Genomic DNA, 12,782 nt, shown 5'->3' on the forward strand with positions numbered 1-12,782 from the left:
CCGCTGCCCAAGGGGAGCCCAGTGCCCACAGCCGCACACACAGGTCGCAGAGCCGACATCGGCAGCAGCGTCTGGCGCTCACAGCCCAACTTCTACTTTTCTTTCTTTCTTCTCTTTTTTTTTTTCCGCCGAGGCAACTCCAGACTTGCAGAGAGGAGCTTACTTTGGCCGAGGTGTTTCTAATGCAGTTTTTTATAGCTTTCTCCTATTTTTCCCATCTCTAATGAGCCGTGTTGCGGGGCGTTTCGCAGCGCTGACAGCCGCTCCGGCCGCAGCTTTGTTATTCAGATGGCCGCTCGCTCACACAGCCGTCCTTCGCTGCCGGGAGCCGACGCGCTCCCCCACAGCCCAAACCATACCCAGAAGCGACTCGGATGGGCCGGGAAAGCCGAGCTGCGCTTCTTCCCCGTCTTTTTCCCCCCGTCCCGCCCCGCGCCGCCGCATTCCCCGCGGCCGCTCCCTCCCAGCGGCGCATCCGACTACAGCTCCCAGCAGCCTCTGGAAGCGCGTGTCCGCCCCGCCCGGCCCCCGTTGTGCGAGAGGCTCCGGCCGAGTTTCGGGGTGGCCGCCGCTCGGGACGCCCGCGGGGCCGGCGCTGGGCGCGGGCGGAGCGGGAAGGTGCTGGCACCGCTGGGGAGCGGGGGCCGCGAGGACCGGGACCGATCCCTCCGGGAGGAAGGAGACCCGACCCGCGGCGGAATAGGGGGGAGAGGCGGACGCTCCCGCCCCGCCGAAGGAGGCAGCGACGACGCGGTTCCCCCCCTCCTCCTTCTCCCGGCGCAGGGGGAGGAGGAAGGCAGCGTCCCGCCAGGCAGCGGGGCGAGGGGCGGGAGGGTCCCGCGGCGTGGGGCGGTGCCAGCGAGGCGGGGCGGCGGGCGGAGGCTGCCCCGGGACGCCGGAGCTCGAGTTGCGGCGGAGGGGCGGCGGCCGCCCGTGTCGGCTCTCCCGATGTGTGTGTGAGACGGCGGCTGCGGGAGGAGGAGGAGGAGGAAGGGGGAGCCTCCCGCCCCGGCCCCGCTCGCTCTCCGCTCCGGCCGCTCGTTGTGCGCGAGAGACAGACACACACAGCCCGCGCCCATCCCTCCTCCCTCCCGCCCCTTCCCTCGCCCCGCAGCCCCAGGAGGCCGGAGCGGGCGCGGTGCTGCCACCGCGTCTCGGAGCTCCCTCGGCCCGGCCCGGCCACCGCCGCCGGAGGAGGAGGAGGAGGAGAAGGAGGAGGACGAGGCGGGCGGCCCAGCCATGAGCGGCGGGGAGGTGGTCTGCTCGGGCTGGCTCCGAAAGTCACCGCCGGAGAAGAAGTTGAAGCGCTACGTGAGTGCCCCCTTCCCCTCGCGGCTCTCCCGTTCCCCCGGCCCGGCCTCCGTGTCGCGGTGCCTCCCGCCGGGCCCGGACGGTGCGCCCTCCGCCCGCCGGCGTCCCGCCGCTTTCCCGGCCCTGCTTTCCTTTTTTCTTCTTTCTTCTTTATTTATCTTTTCTTTTTTTCCTCGGGTGTTTCTGCCTCGCTTCGGTCGCTTTTCCGAGAGAGTCGGGAGCGGGAGGGGGGCGGAGTTTTTCCCCTCTTCCCTGTGGATCCGAGCTCCGTGTAGATGGATTTTAAACGTAAACACTCGCCGGCCGCCGCCGGTGCTGCTGGGGGGCCGGGGCGGCGCGGGGGGCGGCGGAAGGTCGCCCTCGGCCGGGGAGTGCCGCCGCCGGGATGCCCTGCACGGAGCCCTCCCCGCCGCCGGGAGCCTTTGCCCTTGGGACCGGAGCTCTATAGATCGGGAAGGGAGGGGGGGGGGGAGCGAAGGGGGAGGAGGCTGCACGAAGTGTGTGTGCCTTTTTCTTTTCCTATCTGCCCGTTGTCGCTCAGAAGTAAATGTTTTAGCGGGGCGGCTTCGGAGGAGCTGACATTTAGTTCGCTGGAAAATGGAGCGTGTCTGCTGAGAGGGCACATTCGGTGACAGGGCAGCGGCGAGGCCGGGGCACGGGGTGCTGCCGGGCCGCTGGCGGGTCACGTAGGAGGTGCGGGTGATGCCAGGAACCTCCGCGCCTGCCCCTTTCCCATTGGCACCGGCACAGCTCCACGGGATCTGTGTCATTGGAACGAAATGCTGGGGCTTTCTCTCTCTCTCCCTCTCTTTTTTTTAGTTATTTTTATTTTCCTCAGTCCTGTTGGATGGGATTGAAATAGAAGCGGCCTTTGCAACTGTCAGTATTTTCACACAGCTAAGCCTTGATTTGAGGATTCGTAGTGTGGAACTGAGCGTAACCACGCTGTTTTTCATCTGTTAGTGATTAACGATCGCTTCTTGAAAAAAGAGCTGTTGCTTTTGTGTAGAGGTTTGTGTTTTTTGTTTGTTTTTTTTACATTCCAGGGAATTGGTGAAATGGGACTCTGCAAGAACAGAGGAATAATCCATTCACCAGTTCCCAATGGCAGAAATCCTGTTCATGCAGAGGACGCGGGATCAGATCTGCAGACCGTGACCTGATGGGACATGGGAGGGTTGAGCTTCCCTGGTGGGTTGGACATGGGCTGCATTTTTGCCTGCTGCTCTGTGTGTGTACTCATACTCATAGGATGCCACTGTACCACTGTGTAGTGGTTGGGAAAACTTCATTTTGCTCAAGTTTGAGTTAATTTGAGCCCCAAATCATGTACAGTCTCATTAATTATGGAAGAAAGTGTAAGAAAGAATTTGCTGTCAAAAAATGACAACACAAGTGAGTTCCTAAAGACGTTAGCTTCTTTTCCATCTAACTGTCCTTCTGGTGTTTTTCTGCTTCCATATTAGAATAACATCAGAACCTTTGAGGGAAAGAACTGAGTACTCTTTGTCAAGTAGCAACCTGTCCTAAAGAAATAATTTGTTTTCACCTGAAAAAGGGATGTGCTTTTTGAGGATGCACTGTATGAGTTGAGTGAGCATATGCCAGGCTCACATCAGCAGGGCTTGATTTAGCATCTGGATGCACTGCAGGCCGTAAGGTCATAAGTTGCACATCGTGGCCAGCTGATTTCTGCTTGTACTCTCCTGTATGAGGGAAAGCAGGATTTGAAGTGAAATTCCTCTTGCTTGTCTGTGGTGCCTGATCAGCTGTGGGGCTAAAGGTTCACGTTCACTTTAAAGGCATAAAAGTAACAGCCATCTTTAAGCAAAGTAAAGGTCGACAAACGTGAGTGAATTTTAAGTGAGCGTGCTGATTGAGGCTTTGGCTCCTGCTCTCTGTAATTCTATGCTTGTGCTGGGACTCAGAAAAGCTGCATTTTTCAAAGCCATATTTTATCCTGGTGATGGTTCAAGAGGCTGTACCAGAAGAAAAGATGGGAAAGTGATTTCAATAGGAAACCGTTTCTCTGCAACGCATACTTTTCACATGTATATATGGAAAATTGTAACTTCACGCCCTATTAGTTTTAGCATGCAAGTGTTGGGGCAAATCCAGGTTACCATCTGTGAAGGAAGATAAAAAGTCTGAAATTTCAGTTAAATATGGCTCCAGTTCTTAGGAAGGGTGAAAGGAGCACTTTGAAGCTAGTGCACAGACATATGTTTTGCAGGGACTGCAATTTTTAGTTTGAAATAGTTGGATGCAGTATTAAAGCTTACAATCATTTGGAGGCTAAAAAAAGAAAGGAAACTATCCTGCAGGTGGAAAAATCAGATTTGCTCGGATGCGTGACTTAATGCCATGCATATCTTTCCCCCTCTTAAAAGGAGTCCTATTTTAATGTCCCATTCGTGAGTTCTGCGTACAGAAGTAACTTTCCAGTATCCATTGGCACCTGTTGTTGGTTCCCTGGAGCTGGTGTGCACAACAGTTCATGTGCTGGAACAGGCTGCTGCTTTTCAGCTGCAGATCTGGGGGGAAAATAAAAGTAATTTCTGGTGTCAGCTGCAGCTCTGAGATCAAGATGTGGTTTTAGGAGAAAGGAAGGGGAAAGGAGCTGGGGCTAAATCCTGCACAGGTCTCTGCAGCCTTTGCAGTGTTTGTGTGAGTTGCACTAAAGAACTTGTTTCTTCACAAGGATACAGAGCGCTACATTTGGTGACTTCTGTTATGTCCTGCATTGTTTCCTTTCCTGACTTCGCCTTCAGTTTTGGGAACTTCTTGAGCAACTGTTACCAATTTCCACTTCGCTGCTCTGGTTCTCTTGTTTTTAAAGATCAATTGGAAATCCATTTTTATCCCAGTCACTGTTAGCAAACCATGGTTTCACACGTCTGTTACATTGCAGGTCTGTTGTCTGTGTGCCTGTTTAAGTAACTCATTCTTTGTGGCAGCGGCACTGAGAATATTTTACTGCTGTTGCATTAGGAAGCCACCAAATACTTCAACACAGCTGCTCTTGGTAAAGCTAGGGAGAAAAACTGGAGTGAGTGCTAGTAAGTTTTCTAAATTCTTTCCTAGGATTCATTCGGGTGGTGTCTGGGGGCTCAGCAGGATAACTGGATATGCTTAAAATCGAGGTTTTAGTGTTGGTGCTTCATTTGTACAGTTGATCTATAGAGTCTGGTGATGTAAAGAGCAGGTGTTTCTGTGGTTTTCTTGTTTTTTTACTTAATAAAGTGTGGTGGTGCTGAAGCTGAACTTTTTTTTTGCACTGTCTTGTGTTTCTAAGTGCAAATAGAATAATGCTTGATATTCTAACACGATCTACTTAGGCTGAAATAAAAGGTAGAACTTCATCAGAACCACCTCACAGACTATATCGGGGGGAGAAAAAAGCACTTCTTTGGGTTAGCTGGTAACTGACAATCTTGTTAGCTATTTGACTCCCATTATTTATCCCATTTTAAATTATTTCATAATGAAGAGTTTAAAAATGAGAAATAAACGTGATTTCCCCAGGATAATCAGGGTGTACTGATGTATTTCGGACAAGGCTGCGTGTCCTTCTACTTCTCATTCAAATGGTCGTAGTTGTAGACAGCAACCAAAACAGGGGCAGGCTATTGAAGTAGCTGTTGATGTTGTAAAGCCTTAAGCCAGTATAGGTATGGCAGTATGAACAACTGAGTCTTTCGCTCTGGTCTTCCTTGGCAGTTACTCTTTGGCACTAATCATGTGGGTAGCTCCTCTCTCTTGAGTAATACTTAAATGTGCTAAGAGATGTAATGGTGTTAAGAAATGTTTTATTCAGCAGAACACTTGTAATCTGGTAGAAGCTGAAGTGCGTGACAGAAGCCCTTTTTCTGGAAGGCACCTGTTTGCTTTCAAACCTCTTGTGATCTTGCATCAGTATAGTGAGCAAATCTAAGGAGCCAGTCAATTTACACACAATAACAGGGAGAAGAAAAAAAAACAAGCAACAACACAACAAGATGAGCTGGTTTGACATCAGAGTGCTGTCCCTGTAAAAAGTGGGTGGGAAGAACTCAAGGCAGATGGTTGTAACCAGGTAACATTATGTGCCAACTTAGTATTCCGAACTCGGTTGCGCTTCGCTCCTCCAGGAGTTGCTGGTAATTTTGCAGGAGTAAGTGTAGAAGCGTTATGTTCTGAAAGGAAGCCCGTTCCTTCCCGTCTTCTATGGGCTGTGCGGGAGCAGTATCGTGACATTTGATATTTTTAAACATCAGTTAGTAAACCCTAAACCACAAATTGGAAAGCAGAAGTAAATGGAACGTTTGCTTTGCTAATAGAAGCAGGTTGTGTGTGCTGATGCTAAAACAATCTTGGGTATAACTTTAGGGATATGCTGACCTTTGCAAGCTTACTCTTTGGGTGAAAGCCTCACTTTTGCAGCATGGAACTCCATATGCAATTATTTATCATTTACACGTGTCCTAAGAAAGATAAGTTACTCTGATTTTCATAGAATGTACCATATTGATACGTATTGATATACACTGTGAATTTTGTTTCCAGCTTTTTGTGATGCTGCATAGCAGCTGATATTCTGCACAAGCATACAATCTTGCAGTGTTGAACGCTGAATTTAAGCAACACACATTTTCAAGTCAAAGGAAATCATGAAATACTCCAGATTTAACTTGCGTTTTAGTCAGTTGTAAGTCCAAATGTAAGGGAAAGCATCTATGTAAAATAAATGTGAATTGAGTGCCTTGAAAAAAGGAATGTTTTTATTGGCCAGTTTAGCTCTCGAAGGTCTAGGCCCTGACTGTCAAAATGAACATCAATTTTGGAGCCCTCTGGAAGTGCTTTACAACTCCCAGATGCTTGTACAGCAGTGTTATTTTTGGTTGCTGAGGACACCGTCCAGGTGGGCTGTAACCCTTTGGTTTCATTCTGTTTTTGATAATGAACTGTCCCCTATTTAGAAAGAAGAGAATGTTAGAAAATGGTTTCCAGTGTCCTTTGAAAAAGATCTTAAAATCTTGGAGTGGTTGCTCACATGCTTCTGGGATGTGATGCTGGTTTTTGTTGTTTGTTTTTTTCAGTTGCCTTTTTTTGATGTGACTTTTGGATCAGTAGCTTAGAGTCAAATGTTATCTTGCAGATCTTTAGAACAATCCGTTTCTTGTTCAGTTTGGGCTTCTGGCGTTGAATGGAGTCTTGGTTGAAAAGTGGAAGGAGCATCAATGATTCAAGATGTAGTTTTAAGGAAGAGGAATTTCATTTACTATAGGGGGCTCTTGTTGCAATATTTAATGTTTATTTAGCTTTGCTATTAGATTTATCTGGTCTGAAAGGTAGACTTCACCAGATTATATTGGCTGAAGTATTTTCTTAACTCAAGAAGAGAAGTACAGCTGATGGGATGCAAGTTTTGTTTTTACACAGAGCTGATGAAACAAAGATAGACCACCTTACTTTTCATCCTAACTTGTCTGTAGTATTGCAGTGACAAACATCTCGAGACTTTTTAAACTGACCTTAAAATTTTCCATGCTTCAGTGACTAATCATTTTATTGCCAATAGAAGCAATTTAATCTGTTGCAATTTAATTGCAGTGTTTCACTAGGAGGGAAAGACCTTATGTCATGCAAATTACTTGAGCAAGGCAGACAGAAAGATCGGACTAAAAGGGATCATCTTGTCAAGGCAGGTATGTTGTGTACAGGTGAATATTGTTAGTTCAGTGCTATTTGCTTTTATTCTAGGCACTCTAGAGTGAATTAAGATTCACATATGGAAAACCAAGTGTTTCTAAGGCAGTACTATGTTTCTCTTTTGGGGGGGCTGGAGAGCAGGAAAAAATTCTGCCATCTCCAGAGCAAAAGAAAAGTACTGTTTATTTGCAGTTCCTTCTTTGTCAGTTCTTTAATAGGCTACTTCAGGGTTGGGGTAATAAGCTTTCATTGTAGAGTTTGACTGTCTTAGCGATATCCACGAGGGAAGTGCGCATATGATGACTTTCACTGAGATGAAAGGGTCTGAACTGACCGCTAAACTCCATAATCAAAGTAATTCTCTGTGTTCTGGCTCGGACTGGGATGAAGTTCACTTCCCTGGAGCTGCCCATGTGGTGCTGTGCTCTGCACCTGTAGCTACAACAAAGCTGATAGCACACTGATGTTCTCTCCGTTGTTGAGCTGTGCTGGTGTTTCAGCAGGGCTCTCTCTGAAGCCAGGAGGCTGGGGGTAGGCAAGCGTTGTGGAGGGGGCATAGCCAGGACAATTGCCCTAAACTTAACTGAGCACTTAACTGAGCTGTGTTCAGGTCCTACAGCAAGAACTTAAAAGGGTTTTGCTAATATAGCACTTTATTGGCAGAATTGTTTTATAAAAGATTAATTTTGGGGGGGCTGTGCTTTGTGCTTCTCAGAAATTCTCAAAGAACAAACTTTGCCTGCTCTGCTTTTTCTAAAGGAGCCGAAAACTGGCAAGCTTGAATTAGGAGTCTTGGCATCAGGGTGTTTGCATAGGAGGCCATGTGGCTTTCTGCAGGTAGAGGTGCGTGGGAATGGCAGTAGGTTATAGGGATGACCTTGCCTAGCAGGAGAAAAGTTTTCTTTCTCTTTGCCTGTTCTCGACACTAGAGTTTTCAAGCAGGCTAGATGGTCACGTGATGGTTGTTCTGCTCTTTTATAAGTGAAAACAACAACAGATAAAACCTTTGTGGCAGTGGAGATAGTGGCTGTCACAGACTAAATCTGCTTCCCCACCCACTTTCCAGCACAGCCAGCCTTGGGGCAGGGTGATGGCAGATCTGCTGCCTGCCTTCCTTCAGGGTAAGTCTGTCTCCACCCCAAAAGGAATGCGATGCGTTTCAGTGGTGCGGGCAAGCACGTTTCTCTCCACTGGGGTTACGGCTGCTTTTGGGCTTTTCAGTATCATGGCCTCAAAAGAAAAGGAAAAAGAAAAACAATGCCAAAATAGATAGACTTCAGTTTATTTTTCTGTGTTGTCTCAGGCTTGAGATTCAAAAGCAAAATAAACTGTGTGTAGGTGTTTATTGCTGACAGGAGGAGTTCATGGGATTAGATTTGGGGTATGGAATAAGATACAGGAAGCTATTCAAACACAGTTAATTCCTCTGCCTTCAAACAGACCTGTGATATGATCAACGCACAAAAATAACAGTGAGTTGGGAGGAGTTATTAAAAAGGTAGATATGCACTTGTTAGCAAATAAAAACAAATTTTTAATTCTAACATTTTAAGTAGAATGATACCTTTCTCCATGTATTTATATACGTATAAATGAATCAAGTGTGAGAATAGTGTTGATTTGTCATCTTTGCATGAAGAACTACTCTGAGGCATATAACATGCTAGAGAAATGTTCCCATTCATCCTTCATGTGTGCTTTGTTTGCAGTTCTCTTGTGCGTATGTTTCTCTACATATTCTTTAGCAGGATTAAGTGTAGTAGAAACGTTGGACTTGGTTTTTATGGGGATGGTGCAGGGAGGGTTGATAGTTGTGACAGGATATTGTACAGATTGATACTGTGTACTTTCTGTTGAGGAACTGCGAAGAGGATATTGAAATACTACATTGTTTTAGGAAATGAGTTGGAGTTTTGTCCTTATGTAGCAAAAAGAAAAAAGGAGACGAGAGGTAGAGGGGAGGATGTTCAGTGCAGTCTGGGTCTGAAGAGGCTTGCTTTGCCCAGAACAGATTGGGCAGTGGAGTTCTGCCATGTGAGGAATGCGGTAGATTCCAAGGGACTTGGATCAAAAGCGTTTCTCAGCTGTAGGAATGAGCACGTGGAGATTTTGGGCGTGACAAAAAGAGGTTTCCAAAATGTTGTGTTCTAACCGGTTCCATTGATTCACCTATGATCCAGTCTATTCCTAGCTCAGCTGATGTGCTGCAAGCGTCAGAGATAGTCAATGAGCACAACCCAGACTGGCAGTTCTACCTTCCTAAGAAGTAAGGATTTATATGAACTTCATTTGAGATTTAAGCCACAAACTAATACAGTGGTACCCCTTTTGAATACTTGCCTTGTAGAATGCCACAGTTGTTTTTCTGCGTGGTGCTTTTCATTAAAGAAATCGTTCTTTTAATTGCATATTATAAGTAGAAATGTTCTTGTGATTACATTAGGTAAGCTTTGTATTTACCAAGTCATTTTCTGTTGTTACGGGTGATGACTTTAAAGGAAGATTTGTGAGAGTAAGCATCAAGTGTAACAGTGTCCTCCTGGTTCTTGCATATACCAATGTCTTGTTACGTACAGGTCTACATGATTGATACTGAAAGTTTGTGTTATGCTGCATATATAAGTTTTGTAGTCTAATGATTTGTTTGTTGCCCAATGTAAAATACCATCCTTAAAGCTCAAGGCTCAGGTAACATCACCTTCTGAGTTGTCGTCTATCTAGTAAGTGTCTTTGTGAACAATTGAAGTGAAATATGTAGTAAGCCTGTCAGCTGTGTGACAAGTAACTTCAACTACTGTTTTACTGTTAAAGGTCTGTCAGCAGGTAGAACGCTTGCACAGATTCAAGAGTTGGTTATTACTGAGATGACACCTGGTTGGTTTGTTTGTTTTTCCTTTCTGGAGTTTTTGGAAGGAGCAGGGAGATTTGGGGGCTGGGAAGGAAAAGAGATATGAACTAAAGAGTAGCATTCAAGTGACTCATTAGTGTAAATTGGGAAACTTAACCTTGGTTTCATCCCAGGGTAATTTTGTGTCAGGACAAGTAACTACAGAGTTTTCTGCTATGGTGTGTACTTCTAATGCTAAGTTAATTGCCTTTTCATGGTCCTTTATGTGTTTCCCTGACCTGACAGCTCAGTTTATCTGTGAATCTCTACTGCTCCAAGATCTGAAAGGGGGGGAATGGCAGTTTATTGTCAGATTTATGAATAGTAGCAGGAATGCCTTTAAATAATTCTATAAATGAGACAGGACTTTACCTAATTTTGCTAGTGTTCTTGGTGGCATTCTCTTGTAGGACAGCCACAACTGACAGATCCCAATGTTCTACTTGGCTGTTCTAGCATTGGAATGGACCCGCTTCTAAATTGCAGTAACAGTCTGCATAATTAGAGTTTTTGCTTAAGCATGTTCTGTTGGGAGCCAGTCGCAAGCACTATGAAGGGGAGGTGCAAAGTCATTAGCAACACAGATGAGGTGCCCACTTGCTTCCAACGACTGCTGGCAAAGCAGAAGCATTCCCATCAGGGAGCTTCTGCTCTCTGTTGATGGGAAGAGGTTTTCCTGTTGGTCTTCAGCTGGTGTTAGACAGGGCTGAAGCGTGTTCCTATCTCCTTTAGGTGGCTGAAAAATAAGCTTTCTTACTGGTCACCTTTTTCCCCACTTTCCAGTGCTTTCAGGTGGCTGCCTTCTCTTCCCTTCGTTGCACTTGTTGCTTCCTCACTGTGGGCAACGCGGTATGAGCTGAGGAGATGGCAGAGACCTTTTCTGGTAACCTGCTTCAGTGGTGGCTTCTGGTACTTCAGAATGCCCCGTGGCAGTGAAATGAAGCCAAGTGTGCCAGCTACTACTGAACTTGTAATAAGGTTGTGTTAGAGGGGAGAAAATATCAACCTCCTGGTGGTTTGAATCCTTTGCCACTGGTGGCTACTGATTAGAGGGAAAGGGTAGGATTGAGATTTCAGAGGTAAATGCTACAACTGCTTAAATGGAATAGGGAAACAAAGAAGACCATGATCTGTCCTTTCCAGCTGAGTGTCCGAGCTGGACAGATGTTTCTTACTCAGAGTTAAGGAGGAAAGTCCCTGGCCAGCAGCTCCAGGATAAGGGTTGAAAGGTGAAGAAGCCCTATGGGGGCCCCTTGCTGCTTCAGCCCTGCACAAGTGAGAGAAAAGATCCAAAACTTGTCTCTTTCCTCCTCCTTCCTCTTGTTGTAATTACTTGGTGTTTATTTTCCTACTTTTAAATTGCATAATTCAGTCCATCCTGTCACTTCCTAATGTCTGAATCATAGGTAGCTCTTCCTGCCTGCAGTAAACAAACATTTTGCTACTGGCACCTTTCCTGAAATTGAAATTGTATTTGTGGGGAGGAGGGGGGGGGGGAAATATCCCTCTGTCAGTGTGCTTGGGAAGCTAATTGCCTTGCGTACAGATAGGAAAAACAAAGACATCAGCTGGTGACAGAAATGGAAATGTGTGGATACAGTGTATCCAGTCTTGTAAACTGATGTCCCCTGGTAGGTTGGTTTGGACAAGTATGGTAGCAGACAATTAAAACAGAGTATAAGCAGTAACATGGTTCTGAATTTAATAAATGTAGCTACCCAGGGGGAAAGCTGCCTCATATCTCTCTGCTGCTCTGTTATCTCTCTGTCCTTAAAGCTTGCATGTATGTATGCTGCTGAGGTGCTTGGTGCCTGCCATGTGACCAGTCACTGGATAGGTACTGCCTTATCGAATGCTGGGACCTTTCTCCTTTCTGAATGCTCTCGTGGTAGGGCAAGAAGGTGGCACAGAGCACTGTGAGACACATGGACTTCCTCTCTCCACCTGCTAGACATCTTAGCTCGTATCTGTAAGGCTGTTAAGCACACCAACTTGGCTTTTACTGTTATTCCTATTCATTTTAATCTGTAAAAGCCTTCATTTTATTTTAATTTTTAAATCAAATGTGAGTCCAGAGTGATACATGGAGGATAAAGCTGACATCCTTGGGGCCTCTCAGCCCTGTTTTTTCTCATTTATTCCCTTTTTCTCTTTTCTGGGCTGTACTTTAAGAGGAAGGTATCTTGAGTCTTCATAGACCAGCTCACAATATAGTTTGCTGAATGGTGCAGCTCCCTACACTGCAACTGCACATGGAACCGTTAGTTTACTGTTTTAAGCCCACCTGAGATAGCAGAAGAAAGATCCACTTGGTGTTCTGGCAGCCTTATGTTGGTACCTTCCTATCCATCCCTGCATCATCACTTCCTTGTCTGATTCCCCCGCTGTAATGGGAAGAAGCTGAGAATGAGTCAAATGTATTAAGGATAGACAAGGTGAGGTAAGACCACTCGGAATGTTACACTGACTTTTTAATACTTCTTTTCTTGTAATAGGGTACCTTCTTTTTGACAGTTACAACCTACCTTGATTTTTTTAGCTGTGTTTCATGTAGCATGGGAAGCACATGCCTTAATAAATAAATAAATAAATAAAAAACCAAACAGGCTTTGCCAATCAAAGCAACAGAATGTTATTCCAACTTAGTTTAATACCAATCTCAGAAAAGACAGCTGAAGCAGAAAAAAAAAATCCACTGCTGTTAGATGCTATGGAAATGCCCTCCTGTCCCCCTTTACTCTGACAGGTTATGTGTGCATAGGAGTACAAGACTTTCCATGCACCTTTTGTTCTCTTGTAGTTGGTAAAGGCAAGGACAGAGATCCTCACAAAGAGAAGATTGAGAGATTTTGGAACTGGTAGCTCATTTTAGAGATTGTGAAAGAGTTGAATG

At 46.0% G+C, this 12,782-nt stretch overlaps 1 protein-coding gene across 6 annotated transcripts in view; it reads left to right on the forward strand.

The window, feature by feature from the left end:
* The first annotated feature begins 921 nt into the window (after nt 1–921).
* Nucleotides 922–12,782, forward strand: part of GAB1 (GRB2 associated binding protein 1) — an 89,496-nt gene continuing 77,635 nt past the window's right edge. For all 6 annotated transcript variants that reach the window (XM_015861136.2, XM_015861137.2, XM_015861140.2 and 3 more), the window contains exon 1: nt 922–1,311. In XM_015861136.2, the coding sequence (XP_015716622.1) occupies nt 1,240–1,311 (72 nt within the window). In that variant the 5' untranslated portion in view covers nt 922–1,239. The remainder of the gene's footprint in view (nt 1,312–12,782) is intronic.

The sequence above is a fragment of the Coturnix japonica genome, chromosome 4 (assembly GCF_001577835.2).
Source record: "Coturnix japonica isolate 7356 chromosome 4, Coturnix japonica 2.1, whole genome shotgun sequence".
NCBI lineage: Eukaryota > Metazoa > Chordata > Aves > Galliformes > Phasianidae > Coturnix > Coturnix japonica.